The sequence below is a fragment of the Diorhabda carinulata genome, chromosome 8, assembly GCF_026250575.1.
Source record: "Diorhabda carinulata isolate Delta chromosome 8, icDioCari1.1, whole genome shotgun sequence".
NCBI classification, from domain to species: Eukaryota; Metazoa; Arthropoda; class Insecta; order Coleoptera; family Chrysomelidae; genus Diorhabda; species Diorhabda carinulata.
Genome location: NC_079467.1, coordinates 3,094,515 through 3,107,853, shown reverse-complemented (window position 1 = coordinate 3,107,853; position 13,339 = coordinate 3,094,515). Strand labels below are relative to the sequence as shown.

Sequence of the window (13,339 nt, the reverse complement as noted above, 5' to 3'; positions counted from 1 at the left end):
CTTAAGACCTTGAAACCGTCTTTCATATTCAGTTTTAATGACCTAAATCTAACTTTCGAACAAATTTAAATTGCGTTCATTGATATTTTCTTTTTCGTGTTTCCTTTTAAATAAGGTAAAGAAATTAAATTTCTTAGTTTTTCAAATAATATCAATTTTAAAGTAAAACTCTTCCATTCCTTATATATTTTCAAAATTGTGTGGTTATTTCCTTGGAGTCGTACGTTGAAATTATTATAATGGTTCGATATGTCTGTTAAAAATAAAAATCTTAAAAACTATTGTTTATCACTGAGTTCAAGATTATTTTCACCAATTTCGTGAAAAAATATTTGTATACCATCATAACACTCTACAAATCTATTAAGAACTTTGCCTCGATTTAACCATCGTATTCCAGAATGTAATAACAAATCTTCATATTTCGAATCAATTTCCTCCAAAAAACCTTTAAAGCACCCGTAAACTCCCATATAGGATTTTACTATGGGCCCAGTAAGGCCCAAACTTGTGCCAAGTATGTACAACTCTGGACCTGGCTTGTAAGTCATTCTTGGCTCAGACTTGGCGGAACTCTGGAATGATAACAATGTCCCTCGCTTGGTTTGCAACCCTGGGCCAAGCCTGGTTGTCCAGATAGACCCAAGACTGGTTTGCAAGCCTGGACCAGGCTTGGTGAAACTCAGGGATGATAATAATGTCCCTCACATGGTTTGTAACTCTGGGCCATGCCTGGTTGTCCAGATAGACCCAAGACTATAAACATCCGCTATAAAAAAAAAACGCAATTACCTGCTTTGCTCTGGTTGGAACCATTAGAGGTGAGGTATTAGTAGTACTAAATCCTATGTATCCTTTCTTGATAGCTTGCAACGCATACATCCCGGCTATCCCATAATGATTTGAATCTAAAACACATAACTCGAGAAATTCTAAGCAACAAATGTTTGATCCTAATTATTTCATCCTAAATTTTATTAAATCTAACAATCGTTTTTTCACACTGAATCGTTTCAATCTACTCAGATAGTCGAGCTGCAATAAAAGCTATAACATCTCTAGGCTCGTGCTGGTGTGCTAAAAAGTTCAACATGAGCTGTGATAGCTGATCGTTGGGTGCCTGCTCCTCTAGCAGATTCGTTTGCCAGACTGGGATCAACAAAGCCACCTGTGGTCCCAGAGTAAACTTCAAATAGTAGTAAGTGTAGCTATCACATCTCAGCAAAGATTACTCGTGAAGCAGTATTCAAGAAGATGGGTGAAAACACCAGACATGAGACAAGATAAGATATAGATGGACCATCTGCCTGTCGTATCACACAACTGTTCCACTTAAACTATTGGCTGGTTTTTTAATCGGACACGGTCATCTAAGAAGATAACTCCATGCTATAAGCTTCATGGATGATCCGTTGGTGTATGGAGGAAGAAACTGCACACCACTTCATCGGTATGTGCCCAGCACTCACACTTTTTCCAAGAACAAATGCCTTTAGTACTTTCGAGTAAGGCAGAACGGATCTATTAGCTGGCCTACGTGCTTAATCGCCTTCTTTCACAACGAGGAACTATGAATGTTAAAGTATTTATTCTGACTTAGTGGCACCAACCACCGTATAATAACATTTGAATTTCGCTCTATTAATAAAGTTTAATTATATAGTGACGGATGTCAAATTGGTAGTTAATGTTTAGACTTCTAGATGGCGTCAATATAGTGGAAATAAATGAAGTTGTCATTAACCAGTTAAATATAGATAATCTGTTTACTAATCATCCTCTCTCCTGTAATAAGTTCAATTACTTCATTCAATGGAAATTGAAAACTTTATTGAAATGTCACAAATGTGTTAATATCACACCATAACATTGTGTCTATCTGATTGATCTATTATTTCTTCTACTTCTTCTTGATATTGCTGTAAAATTCTTTCACCTTCTTGAGTGTAAGACGGATCAAACATTTTTCCTTCGGGATTTTCTTTAAACAGATACTCAGCCAAAAAATCTATCGGATCGTCTGGTTTTATTTTAGCCACTTCAACCAAACCCTTAGATAGTGTTGGAAAGATATATTTCATTAAATAAAATCTCAATGGTTCGCTTTGTGCGGCTAAAATTTTTTCCTCTTCTATCTGAAGTTTTTCCAAAGTTTCAGTCCATCTTTCCATTTTTTCTTCGTATTCCTTCCTAGCCTTATTCTCCAAAAGCTCTCTCTCCAGCCTTTCGCCTTCTTCCAATAATTTTTTTTGCTCTAGCTCTAGTTTTCTTATCTCTGCTTCTTCTTCGGCAGTTAACCCAAATCCTGGGATAGGCTCCCCAAATATTTCATAAACGCAATCAAAAATACAATCTGTGTCTAATGGTTTACCGGTCTCTTCGTCAAAAATTTTAACTACGATTGGATGAATTTCGGCTTCATCGAAAAATGTTAAGACTGTGTTATCTTGTGAATTGTACTCATTGAATTCTGCTAATCTTCTCAACATATTGAATTCATCGTAATGTGTCCCTTCAATCATTTTTTGAGGAAGTTTCATAACTCGTTCGCAAAGAAATTCATCTGTAGCCTCTAAACTCACCACATAATCAGGCATTATGTTGATGCTAGCATTTCCGATCAAATCACCTACTTGTTGATCTTCGCCAGGTTCACCTCCCTCTCCAGCTCCAATGCCCAAAGGTACCTTAGGAGCAGCTTCACTTTGATCCATTTCAGCTACTTGTCCAAATAGTTCTCTTGCTTGGTCAAAAGTTTTCGGATATCCATCTAAGACATAACCACGAGTCTGACAAATATCTTTCCCCAAAAATGCCTTCATAAGACGCACCACAACTTCATCTGGTAGTCTCTTATTAACACTTTTTTGCATAGTATGAGTTAAATATTTTATTTGCTCTTGTAAATCTTCTATTGCAGCTTTAGTTTCGACTTCTTCGTCTTCTTCTACCGATACTTTTTCCTCATCTTCTTCATCAGTAGTAGTATCTCTATCTTTCTCTATTTTGCCTTGAAGTTTTTGAGTCTCCTTTCTGACGCTTTCTCTTAATTCTTCTAGAGTTTCTTCGATCATAGTTTTGACTGAAATATAATGGGCTCCATATCGACGGCATATTCTTTCTGCCAAAGTAGTTTTGCCTGAAGCTGGTGGGCCGTAAAGTACTAATTTAAGGGGTTTGAGTTCTTTGCTTGGACGTTTTTGCATCGTGTTAATATCGACACTTTTTAATGTCAATGATACCTCTTGACAGGGCGATAACTATGGTAATAAGCTATTTACGGTATTTTCATAATATTTAAGTAAATACAAGGATGCAACTTCTAAATGCAAAAACTAATCAGTTAGACTAAATTTATCGAATTCTAAGAAGACTTATAATGACAGAGCTTCTTTAAACAGTCAAACAATATTAAAAATTAGACGATAGAAATAAGGTGTCCCGTTCGATATAATCAAAATCTACTTTTTCCCACGACCCTATAAGAAAGTGTCTGAAAATTCCTAACGCATACGTATGTTAGGAATACAAAGCACGACATAGTAAAAGTTAGTATCTGTCAACTCATATTCGATTGACTCTAATGCACCTGTAGGTCTGAAGGCAAATTATATGAGTGGCAATAAGAATTCAGATAAATTCAGATGAGATTCCAAAACTAGAACAAGTAGATATATACCGAATAATATATTTTTGTCTATGTTTAAGGGGCTGTATCCTATAAAAATATGGATATATATGGATTCAAGTGATGAATGGTTAGTAGAATGTACATCGCCAAATATCACAGAAGAGGCTAAGAATACTACTTTGAATCTTTTACTGAAAAGTCTCAAGTCTCAACAATAGAACTGACAATAGTAGTTAAGTATACCTGCTTGAGGGACCGTACTAATCCCTACTACCATCATCTAGTAACGCTCATTGACGAGCGTGGCTATTTCACATTCATTCCTGAATTTGCGAAAGTGTATCAAATTTGCTATAATCAGTTCATGGAAAATGGCGAAAATAAAAAGGAATCAATTAGTCTTTTTCCGAAAATGTGTATGTACAATTATTATCTAAGAAAATCAAACAAAACAGACACGGCACTCTTAATATTTATCAAGTCTTTGATGGTTGATACTAAACAGCAAATCCGATGGTTAAATATTAAAAAAACTCGACTGAACTGAATCATGAAGATACTGGTAATCAATGGCGTGTGGTTCCTGGAAGAAATATTGTACATAAACATTGCCACTCGTGTCTTAAATGTCACTATCTACGCTCATCATTTAATTTAGGCTATTACAAGAGAATTGTCATTTTATCAGTATGGAAATCACAAAGAAAATGATTACAACAAAGTTTAATAAGTTTTCATATAAATATTATTTACCAATAAATGATTTTTTCTGCTTGAATTTAATATCAAATGTAATTGTTTCTTATCACATCTTATAAGACCGTGGAATATCTTTTAAAACAGAGGAGTCATTTCTTGAATATGTCTAGAACAACAAAGAAGTGAAATTTCTTTATCATAAAACCAATATTCTTTCTGTACTAATTTTGAAAATGTACTTACGATGGCAGACAACCAGACCAATACCTGCCTTTGCGGCTTTCTCTATTGCTACATCCATACAATATTGTCCCACCACTGCTCCAAATCCGTTATTTCCATTAACAACAGCAGTTGCTACTGTTTCTTTTTCAATAGTTGGTACAGCGTTTGGAAGGGTTAAACCACCCTTAACATCATTAATATACATTTCTAAAATACAAAAGGCAAATTAAGTCTATTTAAAATATTAATAAGTATGGAATTTTTCAAATATCTAAATAAATGAGAATCTATTTAAATTATTTTGTAATGAACTCTTGGCATAAATTAATTTGCTATGATAATTAATTAACATAAGATTGGAGAAAATAATGGTGAATATACACTCGTGAGCAAAAAAATCGACTCAGGCCTCCAATAATATTTATGATCGATAACCACCCTTTTTATGCTTGCTTTCAATAGGGCTAATTAGAGGTCTCGGACCCTTATAACAGGTTATCTACAAGAAAATAAAAAAATTTAAAACAAAAACAACAAAAAACCAACAACCGTACCGTTTTTTTGGCAGGAGCTTTTTCTTTTCTCTTCAAACCCTGTTTGATCGTTCCTTTTTTCTTTTTTTCGGCTTGAATCAATGCAGCCACAAACAAGAACTACAACCCGGCCCTTCAGAGAAGAAATTGATTTATCAGGGCCAATACCAATGAATCCTACTCACCATAAAAAATTCCTCATCCCGGCCAAAGTATATACAACGAGTCTCTCTCTCTCTCTACCCACCACTGTCAGTTAGCCATCTAACTGCAACGGATACACATTTCCGGTAACAACAAACAAGAATTCTACTTGAAAATCGAAAAAACAAGAGATGAAGCTGCTCTAGGGATCACCCTATTGCATCGAGGCCAGAATAAGCGAGAAGTGGCCAGTGCGCTGCACAAGGGTTAATAATTATTTTGTATTCTACAAATATCTTAATTTGATTTATTCTTTTAATCTGGGAAAACTCTTTATACTCGTATTTCAAACCTATACATACACGTTCCTACGTACCCAGTCTATTCATTCCATGACTATAGTGTCCTCTATAATCTGCTTCTAATAAATTTGCCGATATTATTTCGGCGTGATTTTGATTACAGCCGACTGCTTTGAAACAATCTATCATAAATCGGCGAGATTCTTCCAATGGGGTAATTTTTGGCTTTTCTAAAACAAAAACAAGTATTTTAATGGAAAATTCAATATTAATAAAAAATGTAGCACACAGTTATTCAAATACATTTTTTAGACGACGCCCCAAGAAAGTTGTGCGTTTTGTATTCATTTAAGTACATACCGAAAGTTGCTGTTCCATGTAGTGAACGTTCCGTACTGCAAAACACTTTCGGTACTACTTTCTTCCACCACAAATACGAATCAATCAACAAATTATATCGAAATCACAAACACATCTACAGAGATTCCATCAACATCTAGTAGAGATATACATATTTCATCTGCATCCAATCCAATAAATATTAATAATTGTCCTGGAGGTACAATCAACATTACTTTTTGCAAATAATTAATCAATTAATATTGACATTGCAAATATCATTAAGTACATTATATTATTCAATAAATAGAATGTTTATAATTCTCTATTATTTATTTTCTTTCCTCAGTTTTGGATCTTATGCGTCGTCTAAAAAATGTTGTTTACGCCGCGACTGAAATACTAATTTGGTGGACTCGTCTGTTGTTCAGACTCCTCCAACAAAGTAGCACTTTCAGTCCTTGACATACAAATAACTATTTAACTGTCATCCAAAATAGATAAATTTAAAGTGTTACTGTATAATCATTTTTTTCGCGTTTTCTTCATTTTTTTTTCTTCACAGGAATTGTTACCATTGTTGTATATCATCTACTTGAAAGTATTATCAGACCTAGAGGCTGTATCAAAACAAGTTCTTGGTCAGATAAGATAACATCTTAAAAACCAATCTTCAAAGTTTTTCCCTTGTTGATAACATTGTTTAGACTCACCAGATAATGTGATTACTTATCATTATTATCATTATTCTAAAGATCCTGCAGGTATCAAAATAATGGTACTAAGAATAGACCAAACACCTATGATAATTATAATAAGTATGAAACTATAGAGGAATCTAGGTTGTGAGATATACCAGTCCTGATTCTTCCTCTCCCTGAACCATTTAAAGATTAAAATAATTATTCATCATAACGTTATGTATAGAAACTGACAACTAAGTAAGGAATACACTGTTTTCATCACAACTACACCAACAGTCACAATTACACTGTCTGACGTACGTTTCGATAACAAAGTTATCGTCTTCAGAAACTGAAAGTAAATTGTTTTAGTTCAATGTAATTGTGAGTATCGGTGTAGTTTAAACATTGTATTCAGAAACTAACAAGTCTGAATTTTAGAGCGTGTCTAATGTAGAATCGTGTCGCGCAATGCGCGGTGATTTAATACCTGCGTTCACAAGAATTAATTTCAATGCAACCTGCAGTATCATATAACAGGGTGACAATTTAGCAATTTTCTTGTCCTTCTTTATTCAGTAAAGTCTTAGGTTGTGAAGTTCTTGAAAAGCTGATTTGTAAATTTATAGCAATAAGCTTGATATGAATGAAAGGATGACGTGTGCAAAATTATTCTACCGAGTAACCTCTTTCAAATTAATCTCAATCTAAATCGTATTCTGGAGTTTTTCTCTCGTTTCTATATATCTTAATCAATATCTAAGCTGATGTGTGTGATCATAGTTCGAAGTCGAACCTTCGTAGTTCACTATTGTCGCGCACATTCAAATGATTGGCTACCACATTGGGATGAGCTGATACGTTTTCACTAATCTCGCACGATTACTTCTTTGACGGATCCCAGGAGGATGTCATGATGAAATACCTCATTACGGACATAATACGGTGTATCGACAATTGCATGTAGTACTTTGATTTGGAACCTTTAAAGGATGGCGGTACCCCATAGTTACATCATATGTCCATATGGATTTTAAGGAAGTTTTATATAACAAAATTTTGTTACGATTTTTGGCCAATAAGCTTCTATATTTGATCTAGTTTGATGCTTAGTTGCTCACGTTTTGTAAATGTATGTATCCTTCAGGTTAGACGTTTATCCAAGTGCTTACCTAGTTAGTATGCTTGTGGAAGTTTATTATTGTTAATCTTTACCAGTGGACATATTTCTCTTTGTAGGACTTTGCTATCTCATGTTTTCAGCCAACACTGTAGTTTGTTCAGGGTAGCTTGTAGGATGTTGGAGGCCAGGTTTGGAACACTGGGAAATTTTATCATAGGAGTGTCATATATGGTGCTATGAGAGTCGATCGGCTAGGTACATCAGGTAAAGGATTGGTTGGATATCATTATGTTTATTGGTTTGTTACATTGTCTGTTAATTTGACTAGTATATACGGGAAGATATTTATCCCTTGAGCTTATCCTTTATTTGATTCTCAATAGTTTCCTTTGACCAATCATTATTCAGATATGGAAAAAATATATTTATCAGTTAGAAGGCGTTTTAAATCGTTGGGTACTAAAATAAATAGATAAATAGAAATAAACTGGTATGAAAAATTTTTTTCATTAGCACAAACTAAGTTACTTATGTTGTCCACTGAGTAAAAAGCTGATAAAATTTTTTATTATCACTACTTATTAAATGATTAATAAATGTCACAAATATGAAATATTAGGCAAACATTGATTTGGAGCAAAAGTGAAACTGTTAACTAATACGGGAATCGTTTGATCTGGCGCTATAGTCGAATGAATTGATCATATTTGATGACCAATATTGATATGTTGAGTATCAACGTATTTTTTTAATTCCAAATGGGAATCTGAGGAAAAAACCTGATAATGATGAAAATGCTGAAAGGCAACAAATTATGTTAAGACGAATTGTAATTAAACCAGTATTTACAGCTGATCTGTTAATCCCACCCATTCTATAAAAAACCGGAATATCGGATGGCTGTAGCTATCAGAGGTGTTCCCAGGTGTAGTGCTCTGGAATTCTGTAGTGTTTCACACTTCGGAAGAACGTGGATAGAGGTTTCATCTTCTGTGCAATAAAATCTGCACGTTGCATTATCTGCTATGTATGGGCAACAATGCCCCGATAGGACTCTGATTATCATTCGTAGATTATTTTTATTTAAGTTGATACATTCAACAGATCTTCTCTGGTTATAGTTTCCAAGGAGGGTCTTTGCCTTTTTCAGCCTCTGTAGTTTGTCCTAATAATTGGTTTTGCTCCTATCTATATTCTTTTCCAATGCTTTGTAGCTGATACCACAGGAGGATTCTGTACGGAAAGTTATTTCATTTCTCTCATAACCATTTGGTAACAAATGGCATTATTTTCAACGAAAAATAACAAAGATAGCTAGATTTGTTTACAGATTAATTTCAATTTCATAAAGTGAATTATACTGTATATATAATAATTGAATAAACGATTTACCTTTAGTCTTTAATGAGGACATTTTTTTATGGAATAATCCTACTGCCCTTCGCCTACAATAACTTGTAAATAGTGGCTTGGCTTCAACTAATAATTTGATTCCTGATGACATGTTTAATGATAAGTCTAAAATAAAAGGTTATCATTTACAAATGCTTATCGGTATTAAAACAGAGATAAGAACGGTAAACCTAAGTTGAATGAAATAATTAATTGATAATGATTATTGTTGTGGACGGTTTCTAAAAATAAATATTAGGAAAGCCCTAATCCAAGAATAATGATAAATAAGATCAATTAATTCTAATGTACATTAATTACAATGTTTCAAAGTTTTGTTTGTTGGATTGAAGTACACTGAAATTTCAAACTCTATAATCGCCTGTAATGCGTTCACGTTTTTAAAAATATATTATTCATTTAATATTATTTGAATATTCATTCAGTTTTAACTGAAAAATCATGTGATTTTGTTTGAAATATTGTCAGTAATTTTCTCATAAGTCTAAAAACAAATTAATTACATTTTCTGATAAATGAAAGATTTGACAATGTATCAAATAGAAAACACTTGTACTCACATTTTCAAAGTTCCAAATCTTCGCTTATTATTTATTTAAATTTTATAGTCACCTTCCAGTTCCGGAACCGTATTAATGAAATTATTATTTTCGAGTTTGAAATAGATATTGGCAGATTGCTATAAACGTTTGATAAATAATTAGCGAAGATTTTCCATGAATATAGCAACAATATATAAACTTCAAACAATACCAACGTAATCGTTTATATGAACGAATTTAAAATGATATTGTACTGAACTCCAGTTAATAGTTGTATCATACTTGACCTTCTAGTTTGAATTTCAAGTGTGTAACGTCATACAGATGTTGCCAGACTGTACCAAAATACGTGGTATGTAAGTATTTATTACCAATTAATGTTTTCATATTTCACGGTTTGTTGCTGTGAAGAAAACGTTTGAAATAAATCATTAGAGATTATTAAATTAAGTACAGAACGATATAGATGGATTTTTACAGAACGATTTTTAAAACGTTAGGATAAGTATGCGCCAACTCCAAACGGGGATATTTCAGGTAAACGAAAAGGTAGTTCGAGTACATAATACTCGTGATTGAGGTACATAGGTAGGACTATAAATATACAATAGGGAAATGAATTTTTAAAATTTGCACAATTGCAATTAGTAAAAATTCTATCCCCAATATTACCACCACCTTTTGTCAAATTAAAATAATAAATTCGTTGCTCCGTTCTTCATTCTTCAAACAGATAGCGTGTTGTGGGTGTTTGTGACAAGTTAAAAATTGCATTAGTAGTAGATTTTAGGCTAGTAAGGAAACAAATTGCTGGTAATTAATGATGTTGAGCTCATTTCATGATTAGAATCTCTAGCTACATAATCTTCCGTCAGGAGTTGTCTAATCTTCACGACAAACAATATCACGAGCTGGCACATTGTAACAGATGTTAAAATTTTATGAAGGGTATTAAAATCACGAGTTGACGCACGGCCATATAACCTATGACACCCAAAAGTTAAAAGGTAATTTTGTATTATTTAAAATTACAGGACAAAAATCAGCGTAAATTTGTATTACTTATTTTTAGTATATTGGGTGATTCGCCTTTCTTGTGAACATAAAAATGATAGTAGGCTTAAGTGGCGAGCACTCAAGTATTAGTGCAGACGACGTAGCTACCGCCATCTATAAAAAATTTTTGAAACTTACTTAAACACAGAAAAATTAAAAGTTCTATGAATTAATAACTATCTATGACCTTAGAAATTCCTTGTAGAAAAACTCACCTTTATGTCTTTAGAAACTGTCTTACGAAAATAAATTATATCATTTGTCGTAATGGACTGTCTTTTATAATAACAAAATCACCATACACATGTTTGGATTTTTTTGGTTCTCATTAACTGGCCTATGATTGAAGCCATCAAATCGTTTGTCTTCACAAGGAAGTGGAGCACATCTAGCTTTCTTAGAACTTGGTCTCGCATCTTCTTCTCCTACATCAGTGTCTTCACTTTCTCTTTCCCTTTTTTTATGCCACAATCTAAAAACTCTCCTAAACTTAAACGGAATATCAAAAAATCCATGATATCTTTGGACTTGAATTTATTCATTACGCAATCATTTCTATATTCCATCCAGCTATTTTAAATGTTTTAAATGTACATTTTCTGGTTTTAAAAAAATGTTTCACATTCAGTAATTTAAGGGTCTTGGCTTATTCTTTACAAATTACCGAGTCCTAAAAATGGAATCATTAGCTCATCAATTGAGAAAGTTCCCCCCAATTGGCCTGACAATATCTTTACATGTGTTTCTGACTTGATCAATCATTGGTTGAATTTTTCACAAGTGGTTCAGTTTTTTGACATCTTCGGAGACCGCAAGGTTATCTACTACATGAAAATTTGTACGAAATTCTTAGAATCTGTCCCGATTCATTACATCGGCAATAATTGTTTGCTGATACTTAATACTCCAGTAATTATGAGTTCTAGGAAATTTAAAGCACCAAATGACAGCATGCGTGCCAAAAAATTGTTTGATCTCTTCTAGAGTAATTTTGGTTTTATCTCTCCTCCAGTTTGCTATAAATGATATCTAGATGTCGGTACTGCTCCAACTTCGAAAAAATGTCATTTAAATATTTGTTGTAGTAACCTCAAGGACTCAAACCTCCGGCTACATTATCATTTGTGAAATTTTTTGGCAAGTCTTTTCACTCAAATTGCATTTTAATCCATTTCAAACCCGACGAAGAGGTTTTTTTACTGATATTCGACGGACCTTGCTTTTCATCGATGCTACTTTCTTCAGATTCTTCTCCGTCAGACTTTTCCTTTGCTTAGTTCCTGTAATGAAAATATACCAGCGTTAGGTACTCTCGTTTTTCTCCATTTTGTATATGTTAACTCCTGGGCATTACTAATATGACACTCATTCCAAACAACAACATTAAAACCTAACCTCAGAGAATTTTTAGCATTTTTATTGTAAAATCTTTAGTACTATGCCTATTTTAAATAATTATGCATGCAAAACTTCATTTAATAACATTTGGACCAATTTTTACGATTTTTTGTCATTGTAAGACTCAAACATTGAGAAGAGAACGAAATTCGTTACTACGAACTTCAATCATAAGACAAAAACGCCGCCAAATATAAACTTTTCGTTTTAACCAGTTAAAATCGGTGTAACACAAATCTGTCGCATGGAAGTAAACAGAGTAAAAGCAATTATGAGCGTAAGCGCTATGTTTTTGAGGAGAATTGAGAAGATAAGAAGACTTCAATCGATACTGATATAAAGTTAACTGGTACGTGAACTTGAAAAGAATATTTCATTATAGAGACATTCAACGATTAAGCCGCAGCTTTCACGCTAGAAAAATATTCATTTATATTCAATTAGAAATAACTGTGATAAAAAATATCCCGTTAAATAATGTCAAATCGTATTTTCGTTTATAAGAACTGAAATCTAAGGATATTCTCCTTTTAAACGCGACAACAGTGGCTAGAAGAGAGCAAGCGTTACCGACATTGATCTTTCTTTTCAAGATGGTCATGACCTACCCACATATGCCTAGTTTTACGAATGATTTTCTAACCTCAGTTATTTTGCGGAATCCTTTGTTGTTATTAAATGTTATCCTGTTATGTTTCTTCAAGAATTTATTGAAAAGTCGTTTTAGTTACTAGTTCGATAGGAACACTACCAATGTCATCGCTTTGGATACTTCGGGTAAGCCGAATTATGCCGATCACAAGTAAATATTTACATACATGAATGAGCTTTCAAAATTTTGAATTGAGTTGATTAATATTTATACAAATTATCGACGAAAAGATGCATGGTTATGTTTAAAAGTTAGTTTACTATGTATAGTAAACCGATCTGCATTTGAAGAATCTCTGTTTGTCAATCCCACTTCGGAACCTGTTTCTGAAATAATCTCAGGTATTTAAAAACAAAATATTTTAATTTTGAATTCATATTTTTGTACAAGACAATTGAAAGTAGTAGGCAACATTTATTCGAATTCAACAATTTTATAAACATATGGTACAACAATACAGTTAATTAATCTTTCCCTTTTATTCGAAGCAGGCAGAGCCGGATTAAGATTTATAAGGTCCGGGGCTAAAATAATGACGGGGCCCCCTTATGGAATTCGAAAACCCGAAAAAATTCACAAAATAATATCAATACGTTAGA

General features: G+C 33.2%; 3 protein-coding genes across 6 annotated transcripts in view; 1 reads left to right on the top strand and 2 right to left on the bottom strand.

Annotated features, from left to right (window-relative positions):
- LOC130897451 (uncharacterized oxidoreductase YjmC-like) overlaps window positions 1-13,339 on the bottom strand; it is a 43,360-nt gene that overhangs the window by 7,109 nt on the left and 22,912 nt on the right. Inside the window, exons 2-7 of one of the 4 annotated variants that reach the window (XM_057806309.1) lie at window positions 11,428-11,970; window positions 10,906-11,360; window positions 9,072-9,197; window positions 5,609-5,764; window positions 4,574-4,762; window positions 793-908 (exon numbers count right to left, since the gene is read on the bottom strand). In XM_057806309.1, the coding sequence (XP_057662292.1) occupies window positions 793-908; window positions 4,574-4,762; window positions 5,609-5,764; window positions 9,072-9,183 (573 nt within the window). In that variant the 5' untranslated portion in view covers window positions 9,184-9,197; window positions 10,906-11,360; window positions 11,428-11,970. Of the gene's footprint in view, window positions 1-792; window positions 909-4,573; window positions 4,763-5,608; window positions 5,765-9,071; window positions 9,198-9,652; window positions 9,928-10,905; window positions 11,971-13,339 lie in introns of those variants that run through there. The other 3 variants (XM_057806308.1, XM_057806307.1, XM_057806310.1) reach the window with 3 other exon arrangements.
- On the bottom strand, window positions 1,809-4,358 carry LOC130897450 (adenylate kinase 7-like). The gene has a single exon (XM_057806306.1). The coding sequence runs from the start codon at window positions 3,204-3,206 to the stop codon at window positions 1,857-1,859; it is 1,350 nt and encodes a 449-aa protein (XP_057662289.1). The 5' UTR covers window positions 3,207-4,358; the 3' UTR covers window positions 1,809-1,856.
- Window positions 12,709-13,339, top strand: part of LOC130897446 (probable beta-hexosaminidase fdl) — a 126,345-nt gene continuing 125,714 nt past the window's right edge. The window contains exon 1 of the mRNA XM_057806296.1: window positions 12,709-12,865. Coding sequence (XP_057662279.1) covers window positions 12,842-12,865 — 24 coding nt within the window. The 5' untranslated portion in view covers window positions 12,709-12,841. The remainder of the gene's footprint in view (window positions 12,866-13,339) is intronic.